Below are 16,080 nucleotides of genomic sequence, written 5' to 3' on the forward strand. Positions count from 1 at the left end.
CATCATGGCTTCCTGCATAAACCATGCACACTTAAGAGAGTGTTCACACATCACTTCCCCAAATCTACTACTGCACTGGTTCAAATGTTCTTTTAAGTAATGGCCGTGATGATACCAGTTATAGAAACATCGGTGACATAGGTGATGCCAGGAAATTTTGCAATTTCTATTGTCACCACTCTGAGTTCTTTCACAAGCTCTAAGAAAACTTTTGAAAGGATATCAGTGAGGGATTCAGTTTATGTTGGTACTGTGTTTTCATTGTTACAGATTATATTTGATTTGACCCATGAGTTGCTTTGTGCAGAATATCATGTAACTGTAAATTCAAATACATTTCCATGGCTGAAAGAAAATTTGGGATCTTGCTGTTCCAAGCGTCTTTGCAGAAGAACAGATGTCAATGAGGTCAAGGTACATTCTGGAAATGTAAAATGCACAATAATGAGAGTCAATGAAGAGAGAAGAGATTGTAATGGTAAAATGGCAAAGACATGTGAAAACTGGGAGGGTTACGGCAATACAACTGAGATGATGAGAGAAGAAAACAACATTGCTTTGAAACACTTGAATAAATATAGGCTGTGGTGATCAGCTTAATCTTCTGAGTCTTAATATTTCAAGTGCATGGAATTCTGTAGGAAAGTGGGAAGTGGGCTTCTAAATCTTCCAGGCTGTGAAAATCTTAGGACCTAGTAATCTTTTATTTAAAATGTGTTGCTCACTATTAACCATCTACTTCTGGATCAGTTCTCTAAAATTTGAGACACCTCTAGATTTGAAGCTCGATCTTCAGTTGGCATCTGTCTCTCTCATTTGCAACCTTCACAATGACAAATTTCCTACGAAAACAATTCTTTTCAGTCTTTTTTATTTTGTAGACATTTGTTCAGGGTGAAATTATTAAAATAATGAACCTGGAAAAGAACGACTTAGAAATGAAAAGAAAGTTCCTTAATATGACCAAATATGGAAACTGTAAGAGAGACAGAGTGGATCTTATTCTGGTAAGCAGACATCCAAGTGGAGCTTTGTTTACTTTTTAATGTAAAGGTCAAATAAAAATAATATAAAAGTTGAAGTTTAAACTAACAATTCTTATGCTGAGAGGCACATTTACTTAAAATAACTTCAGAACTTCAAGTTACTGCCTTCCTTTTCAGTATGTTTTTAATAATAATCCACTGTTGTCTGTTCTTGTGAGTAGTTTAAGCAGACTTCATCAAGGAAATGGAGGTAGCTAAGAATTTCTTAGTTTGAGTATTAATGATGCATATATGAAGCTGTTGGATTTGGCTACAGCTTCTGGTACCTTGCAGAACTGATCACGCTCTTGTTCTTGAAGTAAACATTCATTTCCACATTATGTTTTAGATTCAGGAGCTCCACAAAGAAGAATCTCAGTGGACTTACTATGATGACGATGAATTAACTGTGAAGATGAGAATAACAGAAGACATATTTGATAGCTTGATCCTTGACACAATCAGAGTTCTTAATAACATCTATCTGAGACGAGCCTGTGATTAGAAGTATTCGCTCAAAGGCCCTAATGGTGGAATTTTAATCTCTGTGATTTTTAAGGCAAAAAATGCACAATTAAGAATTTTAATTTTGAACTGTATCCCGAATACCAGCGTGGCCTTGGGCTAAGTTATATGCCCATGTTTACAATGAAAGAAGGCTTTATGCACGTAGAATGTGTTTCTCTCATGTTTAGCCTATTTTCTGCAACAACTTCCTTAGAACCCTCTGGTAGCTATATTAAACCACTCCGTTTCTTGCGTTGGTTAAAATGAGCCTGGAAACAATTTCAGAGATGGACATATGGAATGATCCTGTGCTGGCAGGATCCAGTGCCAGAATTTCTGTTCTAAACAGAAGATACATACTTACATAATGCACTTTAAATGGGGTACTTTGCTGTCAGTAACTCTGGTTTCTGAATTTCTGAATACTAAATGCATATATATATTTATGAAAATAATTAAGTTCTTTAACCTACAATTCACAGGAGCCCTTGAATTCTTATAACATCTAAACATAAGGTTGCTGGGGATGTATTTTTATTGGAAAAAAATGAGGAAATCAAGAATTATATTTTACAAGAGAAATCAAGATTTTTAGCAAGGAAATATGAAAGTTCTCTGATCATGCTAATTTTTCACTGTATGTGCCCCTGTGCTCCCACCTATTTCACATTAAGAGAAGACCAATGACAAATTTTTACTTGTTAGTATTCTAATACTATGCAAATATTAATGTATTTCGCTGGTATTGAGAAACTGTATATTACTAAATAATTACATTTAAGTAGATTCAATTTATTTAAATCCTGTTCATTCAGGGCATCTTTCTAATCAACACAGAAGCAGGATAATTGCATACAAACTAAATATAAATTTATAATTAAAATCATAATATATATATATAGCCTGGTTTTGGTGAAAAAAAAGCAGAATGTAAACACATTTTAAGTTTCTATTTTTAAATACTGAGGGCTCAAATAACTGTTTCCATATGGAAACTGTTTTCTGAATAAACAAAAGAAAAAACATGTATCTTTCATTTTTTATTTATTTTTACTGAAATTCTCATTGATTTCAGACTATATTGTATACACTTCTACTAATCAATGAATTATTACTGAATTAATAAATGAATTACTGAATTAATTAATAAATTAGTTAATGAATTCTTACTGTTTTGCAGTAATGCCTAAGGACAGTAAAAGCTCCATTGTGCTAGTTACCCTATGAACAGAAATCAAAAGACAAATTCTTCCCTAAGAAGATTAAATCTTATCCTGTACACTATTTTCATGTCCCTAGTGGTGCATTCCCACATGTGGGCCCTGATGATGCTTCTGAGATGCAGCATTAGATGAACTCTCCCTTCTTGGGTGAGAATTCTCTCCCACCACCACCTTTATCGTCATTGATTAATTAGTCCAGATAAGTTATTTGTTCCAAAATTAATGTTTTCTTGCTATCAACTTATGGTAGAATTTAATTCAATACATTTTTTCATCCCAGACTTATAGACAAATTGTTGGATACAGAGACAAATTTATAGAAGCACTATAGTTTTTTACAATTCACTGTCAGTATAGTTTCATACCAACAGCATCAGGATCCTTCTTATGTGTTCAGAATGAGAGGTATTAAAAAAATCATTTCTGTGTGTGAATGAGTAGATGAAGGACTTGCCTTTTTTCAGAGTGCCGCCTTACGTTACGCTGTATGTTATGCCTGAGAAAGATAACTATTATATTTGCAATCAGGTTTGTGAGTGAAGCCTGAATCTTTGCAAGATGGCTATATACAGAAGGACATAGCTATAAAGTAACTACTGCTGATGAGAATAAAAAGTGTATATACAGAACGTGTCAGACATATTTAATATCCTCCACCATTATGTGTTCGAAACCTTAGATTCTGGCACGCAGATATATTGACCTGTTCAGTCAGTGGCAAGACTTCAATATCAAGATTACTCTACTTCAAGGTCTAATATTTTGTTTGCCTTGGTTTTGATCAATATTAACCTCCTGGGTCAATAAATCTTGATACTAGCCTCAAGAGGAGTCATTATCTTTCATAGAAAATGATTATTTCTCAGTTAAACCCTACATTTAATTTTCCTGTAATCCATCTCTTTCATCCTCACACATTTAACAATTCTTCTTCTGAATAAAATACACTCTCAAATATCTTAGGCACTGCAGATTTTAAATTTCTAATTAGCAGTTGCCATAAATTTTCAATTCTTTGATGCATTTGGACTCCACCATATAACCATCTTTTCTTTTTTTTCTTTTTCTTTTTTCTTTTTTTTCTTTTTTTTTTATTTTTATTTTTTTTTTTTTGCTTATAATATGTAGGAAAAATAGAAAAAAAATGGATGCAATACAAGGAGTCATGGAAAATATAGCTTTGACAACAGACGTAAAAGATGTGTAAGACTGAACCACGTTAGATGTTAGTGGTGAAGAAAGAAGGGAGCACCAGGGAAAGAGCAGATGAAGGTGGCAGGACCTGGGATTCAGTTCCCAGATGAGAGGTTTATCTCTATTTTCACTGTGTGTGAGACTCACCCTTGTGCTGCCAGTGACATGCATTGGAAAGCCGGAGTAAATGGGCAGAAACTGGATTTGACCATCTGAACTCTCACCGGTGTACGAATCTGGATCCATTCGCTTCCTGGGTTCTTTCTCTTGGAGGATTAAATGGAGGGTTAGTGGGTGACAGCAGCAAGAATTAGCTTTTTGGGCCCTTCAGTCTCCTGTGATCTCAGCATTTCGTGAACTCCTTTGAACTCTCCCTCTGGGGACAGTCTCTATGTAGTTTTTTTCTTCTGCCTCTACTAATATAATGACGATTTTTAAGCTTGTATCTGCAGACAAAAGGAGACTTTCGTGCAGTCGCGACTTCAACTGCATCACTAGCTCAAAACCGATCTGACCTTGAAAGCGCTGTGTTTCATACGTGCCCAGGCGCGCGCCTTTATCGTGAGTTTTGGAAAGAGCCGTCTCTCCCCCGCGGAGCTGTGCGCGCGGAGACAGCACGGTTCTCCAGGCGCAGGCCGCACTGCTTTAGTCTCTTCTCAATAAAAACCTCCATGGAGTTGCAAGGTGTGTTTCTAGCAGAGTGTTTCTAGAGCGTCTTGAAGACTAACGACCACAATATCTCTATCTGATGTTCTCTTTGGTTTTCCTAACAACCGTATTAATTTTGTGATAGAAATGGATGTAAACACCGTGGTAAAAAGCCACAACCTCTTCATCCAGTTCTGGTGACACGCTTGAGGCAGCTCAGGGGGAGGGAGGGAACTGCCTCACAAAACGCTGCCGCCTGTGGAGAAGGCAGGCGAGGGCAGCCCGGGGATGCGACGACTGTTGAACGAATCCGAGGGGAGGTTTTGGGGGGAATAACGGTAAGTAAGTGCACATATTAATTGGGGAAAGGCGCCGCGGAGGGTCCGGGCCGCGCTAGGCCGCGTCTCCAGGGCCAGCGCGTTGCTAAGGGGCCGCGTTGCTAGGGCGCCGCGTTGCTAGGGAGCGCCGCGCCGCGCCGCGCCGCGCGCCGCTCGCGTCCCAACATGGCGGCGGCGGGCGGCGGCGGGCCGCTGGCGCTGCTGCTGCTGGCGGCGGCGGCCGCGGCGGCGCGGCTGTACCGCGCCGGGGAGGACCCGCTGAGCGTGCTGGCGGCGGGCACGGTGCGGCAGGCGCTGCTCAACTCCTCGGCCGCCTGGATGGTGCAGTTCTACAGCTCGTCGTGCGGCCACTGCGTCGCCTTTGCCCCTACCTGGCGGGCCCTGGCGGGCGACGTCAAAGGTGAGTCGCGTCCCGCCCGCCCCGGGCCCGGCGAAGGGGCCCCGCCGGCCCCGCTAGCGGCCCTTCGGCCCGGGCGGGATCCGCGGCCGGCCCGTTTGCTCCCGGGGAGCTCCTGGCACCGGGACCCGGGCGGGAGCGCAGCGTCGGCCCTGCGCGGCAGCCACTCGTCACGCCCCGGCTGCGGCAGCGCCTCGTCGTGTGTGGGGCTCGGCGGGGCCGTGCTGTGGGGCACGGCATGGCCCCCTCACGCGTGGCATCACCTCGCTGTGCGTGGAGCATGGTGGGGCCTTGTGGTGGGGCACGGCCTGGCCGTGTCATGCGTGGCAGCGCCTTGTCATGTGTGGGGCACGGCAGGGCCTCGTTGTGGGGCATGGCATGGCCCCGTCACGCACCTCGGTGCCTCATCACACGTGTGTTACGGCAATGCCTCGTCACGTGCCACAGTGCCTCTCACGTACAGGTCACACGTTGCAGTGCCTCGTGTGCAGGTCATGGCACGGCCTCGTTGCGGTGCCTTGTCACACCCCGGGTCACGCGTGGTGGTGTGCGGTGTTGCCTCATCACGTGCGGTGGAGCCCTGTCACACATGGCAGTACCTTGTTGCATGCGAGTCGCAACAATTTTTTGTCATGTATTTATCACCCCTCTTTTTACTTCCTCCATGAGGGGCAAGCACTTGCCACCCTGTCAGAGTAGTACACAGGATGAAGCAAGGCATGGAAGATAGCAGCAGGACTTGAAGTAAAAGGTTTCAGAAGGCTCCAGGAATAAAATATGACTACCCCACACGTACACAGATATTAGCCACAGAATTGCATGCAAAAGTCTCCGTACACATTGCAGAGTGCAAGTGAATGCACTAAGGCACAGGCACTATGTTTAAACTGTAAACTCTTTGAGGCAATATTATTTTGTCTTGTGAATGTTTTGTAAGGAGACTGACCTGTTTTAAAGGCTACACCAAGTATAATAAAAATTGAGTCACTGTAGAAGCTATGTGTGTGCTTTTTTTTATATCTTGCAAATACAGTATCGCATGAATGCTCAAAGTGACCCCTAGATAGAAGGGGGAAACGTACTGGCAGGAAACAAGAGAAACATCAAAGCTAACTAGTGGTCAGATTTTCAGATTTGGCAAAAAGTTGCTTAAAAAGTATATACTCTCAGTTTATACTGAGGGAGACTTGTGTTGCTGTGTCTAACTCTGCTCAGTTCTTTTTTCAGATGCTGAAGTCTTTTACTGTGTTTGTAGATCTAGTGTAAGGGAATAAACTAGCCCTTCTGGTATTGGTTAAATTGAGTAACTATGGTGCAGAGAAGACTTGAGAATAAACTTGTACAGGAAATGTTATGGTTAACATGGTGGCGTGAAATGCTTTTTAACTACTCTTCATCTAGTGTTTAGCTTGAGAGAGATTTTCAGTTTTGTCTGACAGAGAGGAAAGGCTCTGACACCCTTGCATGTGAAAAAGTATCAACCTCATTCAAAACTTAAGAAATGCAAGTGCAGTTTCAGGTATACATATTTTTATATATGTGGAAATGGAGGCAAAATACAAGACTCACCGAAAATAGGACCTGAAGTTTGTCACGCACTGGAGAATGATGACTGATGAGCTAAAACTCAAACTTACAAGCACAGAACCATACTGGTTTCCAAGCATTTTAAACACTCATTACTTGCATGTTTTTTATTGGTCATAGCAAAAGCTTTATTTCTGGTTTCTTTGAAAAAGCTTGTGTAACATTTTCACTTTCTGATTTGATTTGCTTGTGGCCAAAAGACTATTACATTTTAGCTCCCCTTTTTTTTGTTTTGTTTTGAAGAAAAGTAAGAACAAGGTGTTTGAATAAGGCAGTGAAGAACATGAAAAGCCTGAACTCTACAGAAGTTTTGTCAAACAAGAAAAGGACATGTTTCTATAGCAGCATAATACCTTTGTAGACAGTATTTTTCATAACTTACAATGACTTCTTCAAATATATATATGTGTGTGTGTGTATATATATATGTATATATATATATATTCTTTTTATTTTTCATCTGCAGTTAGAATCACGCCAATCCTAAGGGTGGTAATCTTTCATCTACAGTCAAGCTAACTGGGAATGAGATTATGCACTTGGCCTTGAACTGGTTACAGTAATAGAGTATACTCCTTAGTTATTAAGTTTTTATGAAGACTTGCATTTAAATAGTTGGTTTTATGTTGGTGGACATTGGCATTAACAGCAAATGCAGTTGATTTGTGTAGTATCATTTGTTTGCAAAATGTTTCCATTGTAAAATTGGCATGAATGGATTTTAGTAGGAAACTGGGAATAATTGGACTTTTTATGGGTTGCTTTATCAGAAGAACATTTCACCCATTTATTCAGACTGTCTCAACATTTATTTTTTATAAATATTTTACTCATGGTAAGATATTTCAAGTAACTGAGTATGCAAGCTCATCTGTATTAAGAAACAATACCAGATTTGCGAATTTAACTGCAGTGATCTAGGAATTCAGTTACATTGATGCAAGTCCTTTGTACAAACAGAAGGCTTTTGTTAATACAGTTCACTTTTATTCCACTTCTTATTTGTTAAATCTTGCAATAATATCATTGCAAACTGTACAGCAGAGGAAAACGCTTCTGAAAAACAGGAACAGTGTTTGTTTTTGTGTAATTTACATTTTCAGTTCGATGTTCCTCTTCTTTCGGAAAAGTCTTCAAGCTTAGAGGCATTGCTAAGGTATTCCTAATTACACATTTAGTTCTATTATAGTAGTATCCAAGGCTGCTGTTCTAACTAATTGTACTTTTGCTGTTTTAAAATGTGGTTAAATATATCTACCAAAATGCTTGTGGATTGGAGCTGAATGTAATAGTTTTCTGTGCGGAAGTAATTGGGAATCTCATACAAAACAACAGTGAATATACATAAATAATTCTTTCCTCTAGACAGTTGTTCCAAATCTGACAATAATGATTTTCCTCTAGAAATAGTTTTTTAAATGCATTTGATGGGAAATTACAGAAACCTTGTCATTATTCAGGAAACAGCCTGTGTTAAATACGTAACTCAGGTAGCACTCAAGGAGATAGAGAGATGTATCTTACCTCCCTTACTGAAGCTTCATAATGGAAAATAATACATTACGTTGCATATAGCTGTTGGAGGAAACATACCGGGTTTATACAAAGAAAAATGTAATCTTAGAAATATATTGTGCCTGGTGGTAATCTTAGCATTTTTAAATGGTAGATTTGACCAACTTGATGCATTTTCAATTTTTCCAACATGTTTGTGTGATTTGTTGGAACCTTTTTAGCATAAGCAGAAGTAGTGTTGATTAAAATAATATCACTGGTCTACCTCCTTCATGTAGGTTATGAGTTACTGAAACTATTTTGAGTCTCTAGCATAACTTCTCTCAGAAACTTTGCCCTTAGTTTGTGCGTTATGAACCTCCAATATCTTTAAACTATTTGCTCAAATTTGACAGATATTTTCATATGAAGAATGCTGTGCTGAATGTTTTCCTCTGTTTTAATACAGTGTAACAAACTCCATATTGATATTCTCCCTCACCCCCAACCCATATTTTCAGCTTTCATTTGCTAAAATCTAGGCTATGTTACAGGGCATTTCAGAAATACTAATGCCATTTTAAAATAGAATGTCAACAGCATTTAAAAAAATAGGCTACAGTGCCTCTATAAATGTATACAGTCTAGGCTGTGCACTGCAGAAGTGCGACTGTCATATCCTTTAGAAACGAAAAGCTCCTTTTTAAGCAGAAGGGGATGCTAAGCAAAGCATATCCCAGCTGGTGCTCTTTAACCCAAGTATTTAGCTAGTGATGGGTTTGCATTGTTGTAGAGTAGGCTATTTGCATTAGGTTTATGGTGCTTCTATCCATTGTATGGAGGAGGATCAAGACAGGTGGAAAAGGGAGGAGGAGTGGTGTAAGTTGAATGAGATAAATACCGAGAAGCCAAACTTTCTTTTTATTTTGCGTTTTATTTGATAAAATAGACTGTTGTATCTTTTGTGTTCATGTGAATACATGCCCATCTGCTAGAATGCTTGTAGTTACTACTGGTGTCTGTTCAGCTGTTGGCATGTTCAGTACAACTGAAATTCTCAATCAGCTGCTCCATCCTTCTTCAAAGACAAATAAAGGTCAAGCTAAATTTCAAAAGCAGAAATACTTAGCAAATACTACCTTCAAACGCAGAAAACTCTGTGGCTATTGCTATGAAACATTTTTAAAATAAATGTTCTATGATGTCCTAGGTAAAATATGTAGTCCTTTGGTTAAAACTCAAGTATTTTTAAATACATCTTGTGTATTCTTGAACTGTACAAAAAAAAGACAATTTTCAGGAGACATCACGTGAATCTTGGAGTGCCTGATTGGGGACTGTGTGATTCTTAAGGCTTCTGAGAATACTGCAAGCTCATTACAAGCAAGTCTATGTTAAAATCTCTATGATACAAGATGTGTGAAATTTGTAGTTGTGTAATTGACAGCCATATGGATGGATAATTGTTGGATTCATCTTGTAAAATAAGCATGCAGAGTGAATTTAACTGAATAAGCTTGGCTGATACAGGAAGCTAGAGAATACAATACTGTATCTTGCAAGTGTTGGGTTGGCCCTTATTTCATCTGCTTGGATTCTATAAAATGTCTTAAGTCCTGAAAATGTTTCATTGTTTTGTGGTTTTTTTTTATTATTATTTAGATTTATAGACAATACTGACACAACTAAGAAAAATGGATAAGTTTTAGTTACATTAAAAATCAGATGATCATGTTTCTGTTAAGGATAGAAATAGATAGCAAATGAGGATCAAACCAATGCACTTTTTTTTTTTTAATACCATTGGAATCTATGGGAGTTCTGTTTTGATATCCATGGGAACCAGTCTAATCTGTCAGCTAAGAGCCATGATCACTTCTGCTGAAAATGGAAAGATACCTTTCTTTTCAGATTGGGAATCTGCAATCAGAATTGGTGTACTGGATTGTGGGGAAGAAGAGAACTATGAGACATGTAAAGAATATGGTATTCACTATTATCCAACTTTTAGGGTAAGTGGCATGATATATTTCATTATGTAAATAATACATGCTTTATAGTAATTAGAACCATAACAAATATGTTTGCCCAGGGTGTTACATGTAACTTGTTCTTCAGCTGTTTTTTTTTCTTTGGTTTTGCAGAGAAAACCAGAGTTGACTGAAGAGAAAACTTAGCCTGGATTAATCCTTCATTATTTTACATATTAATTTCAAACTTCACTTAAACTGACTTTTGAAAGTGTTCTAGTGTTTGCCAAAAGAATCTAGAATTGTTCATTTTCAGGTCTAAGTGCAATTTTTAACTTCTCTATCTTTGCTAATTTGTAAAACTGTTATCCCTGAGAGTTAAAAGGAAGTGATGGATGGATGGAATTCAGTAAATTGTTTATTGTAATTGGAAAGGAAACAGTAGAAGTTTTGCTGTAGAAGCTATGAAGTTCTGCCCAGAGAGAGAAAGGAATTTTTTTTTGTTTTTGTTTTTTCCCCCCACTTTAAAGCTGTAGGGGTAAGTTGTAGTGTACTCCTTATTAGACACTGAATGATTTCTATTTTATTTTTTATAGCAGAGGGCAGTCAAGCTCCATTATATGTCATGTTTTAACCACTGGAGGGAGTTGAAAAATATAGTATTTTAAGCATATCCACAGTTGGTAGTACCGATTTGGTAATCATTAGTTTAGGTTAATGTTTGCAATCACAAATCAATATACAGTGTTGAATACTAAGTTTTTTTTCAAAATGCCACTGAAATATTTTTAGAAAAAAATCTATAAGGAACTTATATAACGATAGTTGTTTCCTCTAAAAGTTTATTTGATTGTTAGATTAGCATTTCTATGGGTATATGTGAGCTATCCTCACACGTTTGTTGTGAAGCAGGTCTTTGAACTCATAGGCTGAAAGAAAGACATCCTCTGTACGAAAAACTAGATAGAAACATTGTGTAATTAGAGTGGTAACAAGTAAAAGCTCTTGAAAGACATTTTTGCCTTTAAACTGAACTTTTGTCTCATGCAGTGAGCTGTTTTCTGACCTTTTTTTTTTTTTTCGGTCCTGCATAGTACTTCAAAGCATTTACAAAGCAGTTTACAACTGGAGAAAATTATAAAGGTAAGAATATCCTACTCTAAGAAATCTCCAAAGCATTTATCCCACCACTCAGGAATATGTCATACAATAAGCAAAATCCCTTTACCTGTCATAGATTTAGACATCTAGAGATAAAATGGACACTGAATAGCGCTTTAGGATGTGACATTGCAAGTGCTGTATGAAAAGAAAATGTCAGGCAAATTTTTAGGCAAGTGAAGTATAGGCATTTGTTCAAGATCTTAGGCCTCACACTCCTCACATTTGCAAATGTAGTTCTTAGTGATTTTACCAGTTGTGAATTTTTTTTGTGATTCATTTAAACAAAACACATCTCACCAGCATGATATTTCGTTTGCTGAGTCCTGACTCTGATGCTTTTTTGATCTGTCAGCCACTTTCCAGGCATCTTGAACCTCACTGGGAAAATCCCTATTCAAATGTTGACTAACTGAAAACAGGCTTATCCTGTGCATCTGACAGGATCACAGCTTGAAGTGGTTTGTCTGTGGACAAAAGTAATGTTGTCTTTTCCAATGGATTAACATTTAAAAGGCCAGAGGTCAGAAGAGAGACCACCTGCACCATTAGCCCTTCACGTAGAATTAGACTGTAATTGTACTTGTTACTTTTGGCAGTTGTGAGAGCTTCTACGTTTTATTTGCTTTAAAAGAAATAACTTAAAATATCCCCACACTTCAGTTATTTGCTTTTATTGTTATGTGGCTTAGTAACCTCACCTGGATGATTTGGTAAAAATGGTACACCTGTGCAATTTTTAAGGCATGATAAATATCTATGGCAAAAAAAGGCTCCTGAAGTCTCCCACTACTAGTATTGCAAAAATAAACACAGACTTAGAATGAAACATTTTTTGAGGAGAAAATCAGCAAGGCAGGCAGACAGTTAGGTTTGGAAAAAGTTTTTCCAAAGATATTCTTAATTTTTGAATAGGATAACAACTCTTAAATACCATCTTGCTTCCACATCAAAATAATCCTAAAATTGCATCCTTACTCTCTGTTCTTAAGCAAAATAGCATTGCCTGTTTTTTTAACTAAAATTGAAAACAAAAACCTAACCCACAAAAACATGCAAATGTTTGAAAATCTGCATGTGAGGTTGTTTTTTATTCCCCCCACCCCCATACACAGTTTTCTAAATAGTGTTATGGGTGGTTTGGGGGGAATTGTTTTTCTTTTCTTTTTTCTTTGTAACATGTATTCAGCAGGAGCAGATCGTGAGCTGCAAACAGTTCGCCAGATGATGATTGACTTCTTACAGAACCATTCTCAAGAGTTGAGACCACCTGCTTGCCCACCTTTGGATCCAGTTTCGTAAGTTCCTTGTTTAAAGCACAGTTGGTTATGATAATTAAATAAAATATAAAAAGACTTGTTAAAGTATGGTTTTATACGATTATTAGTTCTGCTAGAAGATGATTAAAGGAAATTGCATTAATAACAATGAAATTATTACATTCTCCTGTGCTAAATGGCTTTTCTCTTCTTAAAAGGTCCAGAGATATTACTTCTCTTCTTGACAAGAGTAGCCCTCATTATACTGCCATTGTGTTTGAAAGTAATAACTCCTATGTTGGACGAGAGGTAATGTATGACTTATGAATGGCAAAATTAAAAAAAAATATGTATTATTTAGCTCAGCAAGAATATTTGTGATTATAGGACTAGATTAGAAAAGAGATGAAAAGATGATCATGTTTTGAGATATCAAGAAGTCAAGTAATGACATAAGGCTTTAAAGTTGCATTCATTCGCACAAAGAAACTTGCTTAAAATTGAGCATGTTAATTGAGCACCAATTAACTTCTTCCTTTCATGCATTACTAGAAAAATAGTTCATCAATTTCATTGTTAGTGCAACTCTTGAGTCTCAAGATTTGGAAGATCACAGGAAAAATATTGTCAGATTATATTCTTTAATTACTGCTAGAGAACCATTCATAATATTTGTTCTTCTGGGCAGCTTTTGTGATTTCAACTATTTATAGTAATCTAAAATATCTGGTTCCTTTTTTTCGCATACAAGAAATTTTATGCTGTCATCCTAATTTAGAGAATAAATATTGTCATAGATCTGAGGCACTGAGAAAGTGAAAGTCTTTGTTATTTGACTAGTCCCTCCCCTTTTTCCTCCCTCTCCCCTCTCCCCAATAAAATATTACATCTGGCATCATATCAGCACCTAATGAGCTTGCTGTTAGCTTAGGCAACTGTTACTTTTCTCTTGCTGCCAAAATTTAGGATAAGTAAAGAAAATAAATTGCATGATTATCTAGGCATAATCTGTATAGGAACATCGAGTGTCTGTGAAATGCTTCTAATTAGATTTGATGCTGAGATGGCCCAGTTGTATAAGTGGAGGAGGGTGTGCTGCCAAAAGTGGAAATCACTTTGAGAAGCACACTGCTTCCAGACATTTGTTTCTGGAAACTGCTCTGTTGATACAAGTGGGCCTTACTGAAAAGAAGGGTGATGAACATAAAATTCTTCAGCATTTTATCATCTGAACAACAGAAAATGGAATCTGCTTTCAGGCAGAGAAATATTTGCTAACATTATGTAGTATTTCAGCATTATAGGACATCTTGGTGAAATAGAAAAAAAATCACATTTTCAAGTTTACATTATACACAGGCAATATGAACAAACTTAACAGAAGCCTCAGCAGCTGAAGAAATAAAGACTATGTTTTTAGCATTGATGGGAAGGAAGAAAGAAGAGGCTTTTAAAATACAACTTTGGAAGCAAGGGAAAACATAGCAAAGATAACATTCACCTAAAAGGGAGAAGCATAGTGGAAACTTTGAAACTAGGAACAGTAAAAAGTATAGAAGAAGGAGAAGAGGGGTAAAAGTAAAAGAAGGACAAGTAAAAACATGAGAAGAGTCCAAAACTTCTTTTGTAGGTAAGAAGAGAACATTTGAAGTGGTAATGGAAGAGCATAAACTAATGTACGGATCTGAGAAGTGCAGTTATTAGAACAGCAAAAGAGTATTGCCTTTAGCAGTGGGATCTTCAAGGATTTAAGAAGGGAAAGAATGAGAATTCAGTGTGGTTTCTTGGGATTTTTTTGTTTGGAGAGGGGTTTGAACAAATCTTCACTGCTTTAACTGAGTCATCGTATTCATAGGTGCAACTTTGTAGTTGGCAAAGAACTTTGATAGTTGAATCCTGGCAAATCTTGGAGGCATCTTCATGTTACCACCCTCTTCTGCCTCCTACACCCTTTGCTGGAGTTTACACCTTGCAAAGAATGTGTGCCCAATCCAGCTGCTCCAGTGCAAAAGCCCAGCATCAGGTTTAAACAGCTGAGGAAGATTGGTTTGAGCTAAGATGCTGGACTATGGACTGGAACTTTTGAGGTATGGGCACTGTATTCCAATCTGCAGTCTCTGCTGTGGGGTTGGTAAACAGGAAGAGCTGGATGAACTGCTAGGTGCTGTGGCACCACCAATTACACAGCATGATTTGACAGGGCTTGTCAGGCAGAGCCTTAATTCTTATGTAAGACCTTGATTGTTTTGAAGTCATGGACCTCAACATGGGAATGCCTTAAACAGTGGAACCGAATAAATATTTCTTCACTACCTGAAAATTTACCTTTAAACATAAATACTTATAACATGAAACCTTCTCTCTCTCACGTGCATCTCTTGGTTCCTGTGAAATGTCCTGTGGCCTATTTTGAAGTTTATGAGGACATACTATTTGTTCATTCTCATGTTTTCTTCAGATGCTAGACTTCAAAGGGAAAAGGGCAGGGCAGAACAAGAGAAAGACATAAGACAAGGAAAAGTCATTTCCAGAGTAGAGTAAATCTTCAACAGAAATTGCTAGTGTCCAGAGAATGCTAGTAAATGCGCTTCCTTGATGAGCAGTTTAATGATACTCTTAAAGGATGATACACTTCACCTATGTACCTGTTTTGTCTAAGACTGAATATTCCTTGTGCACTGTATAATTCATGTTATCTTTTCATTACTCAGGTTATCTTAGACTTGATTCAATATGAAAACATTGTGGTAAAGAGAGCATTGAATTTTGATAAGCCTTTTCTAGAGAAGCTTGGTATTACCTCTGTCCCTTCATGCTATCTGTTGCATCCAAATGGATCCCATGGATTAATTAATAAGTAAGTAGTTATTTGTCTCTGAGAGATGTGTGCTACATTAAGGGGTTCACTTAAGCTATAACAGTTGCCAGTACGAAAGGAAGCTATTTTATAACCTTTTTGTTTATATTTATATAATGACATTGTATCTTAACATGTAACTGATACATTGTACTGATTGAAGTCTTCTGTTCCCTTTCTTTGTCTTTGAAAATTGTCCGTCTTGAGCACTATTTAGACATTGGCTGTATATATAATAATCATATTCAATGGTCTTGTTACACAGTTTGCTCTTCATAGGTGCTTATAGTTGACCAATATGGAGTAAGCCTGTAGAAGTCAGGTTTTACCATATGGAAGGAAAAGCTAGCCAAAATGGCACGGGCAGTTAATTATGACCCTTGTGATACTTGTCTACAGGAACAGTTTATACTTCTGACA

At 37.9% G+C, this 16,080-nt stretch overlaps 1 protein-coding gene across 1 annotated transcript in view; it reads left to right on the forward strand.

Moving 5' to 3' along the window:
• The first annotated feature begins 5,100 nt into the window (after positions 1–5,100).
• The window catches only part of QSOX2 (quiescin sulfhydryl oxidase 2), a 30,083-nt gene continuing 19,103 nt past the window's right edge, over positions 5,101–16,080 (forward strand). Inside the window, exons 1-6 of the mRNA XM_062591316.1 lie at positions 5,101–5,335; positions 10,325–10,425; positions 11,478–11,526; positions 12,737–12,842; positions 13,022–13,112; positions 15,515–15,660. Of these exons, the coding sequence (XP_062447300.1) occupies positions 5,101–5,335; positions 10,325–10,425; positions 11,478–11,526; positions 12,737–12,842; positions 13,022–13,112; positions 15,515–15,660 (728 nt within the window). The remainder of the gene's footprint in view (positions 5,336–10,324; positions 10,426–11,477; positions 11,527–12,736; positions 12,843–13,021; positions 13,113–15,514; positions 15,661–16,080) is intronic.

The sequence above is a fragment of the Rhea pennata genome, chromosome 18, assembly GCF_028389875.1.
Source record: "Rhea pennata isolate bPtePen1 chromosome 18, bPtePen1.pri, whole genome shotgun sequence".
NCBI lineage: Eukaryota > Metazoa > Chordata > Aves > Rheiformes > Rheidae > Rhea > Rhea pennata.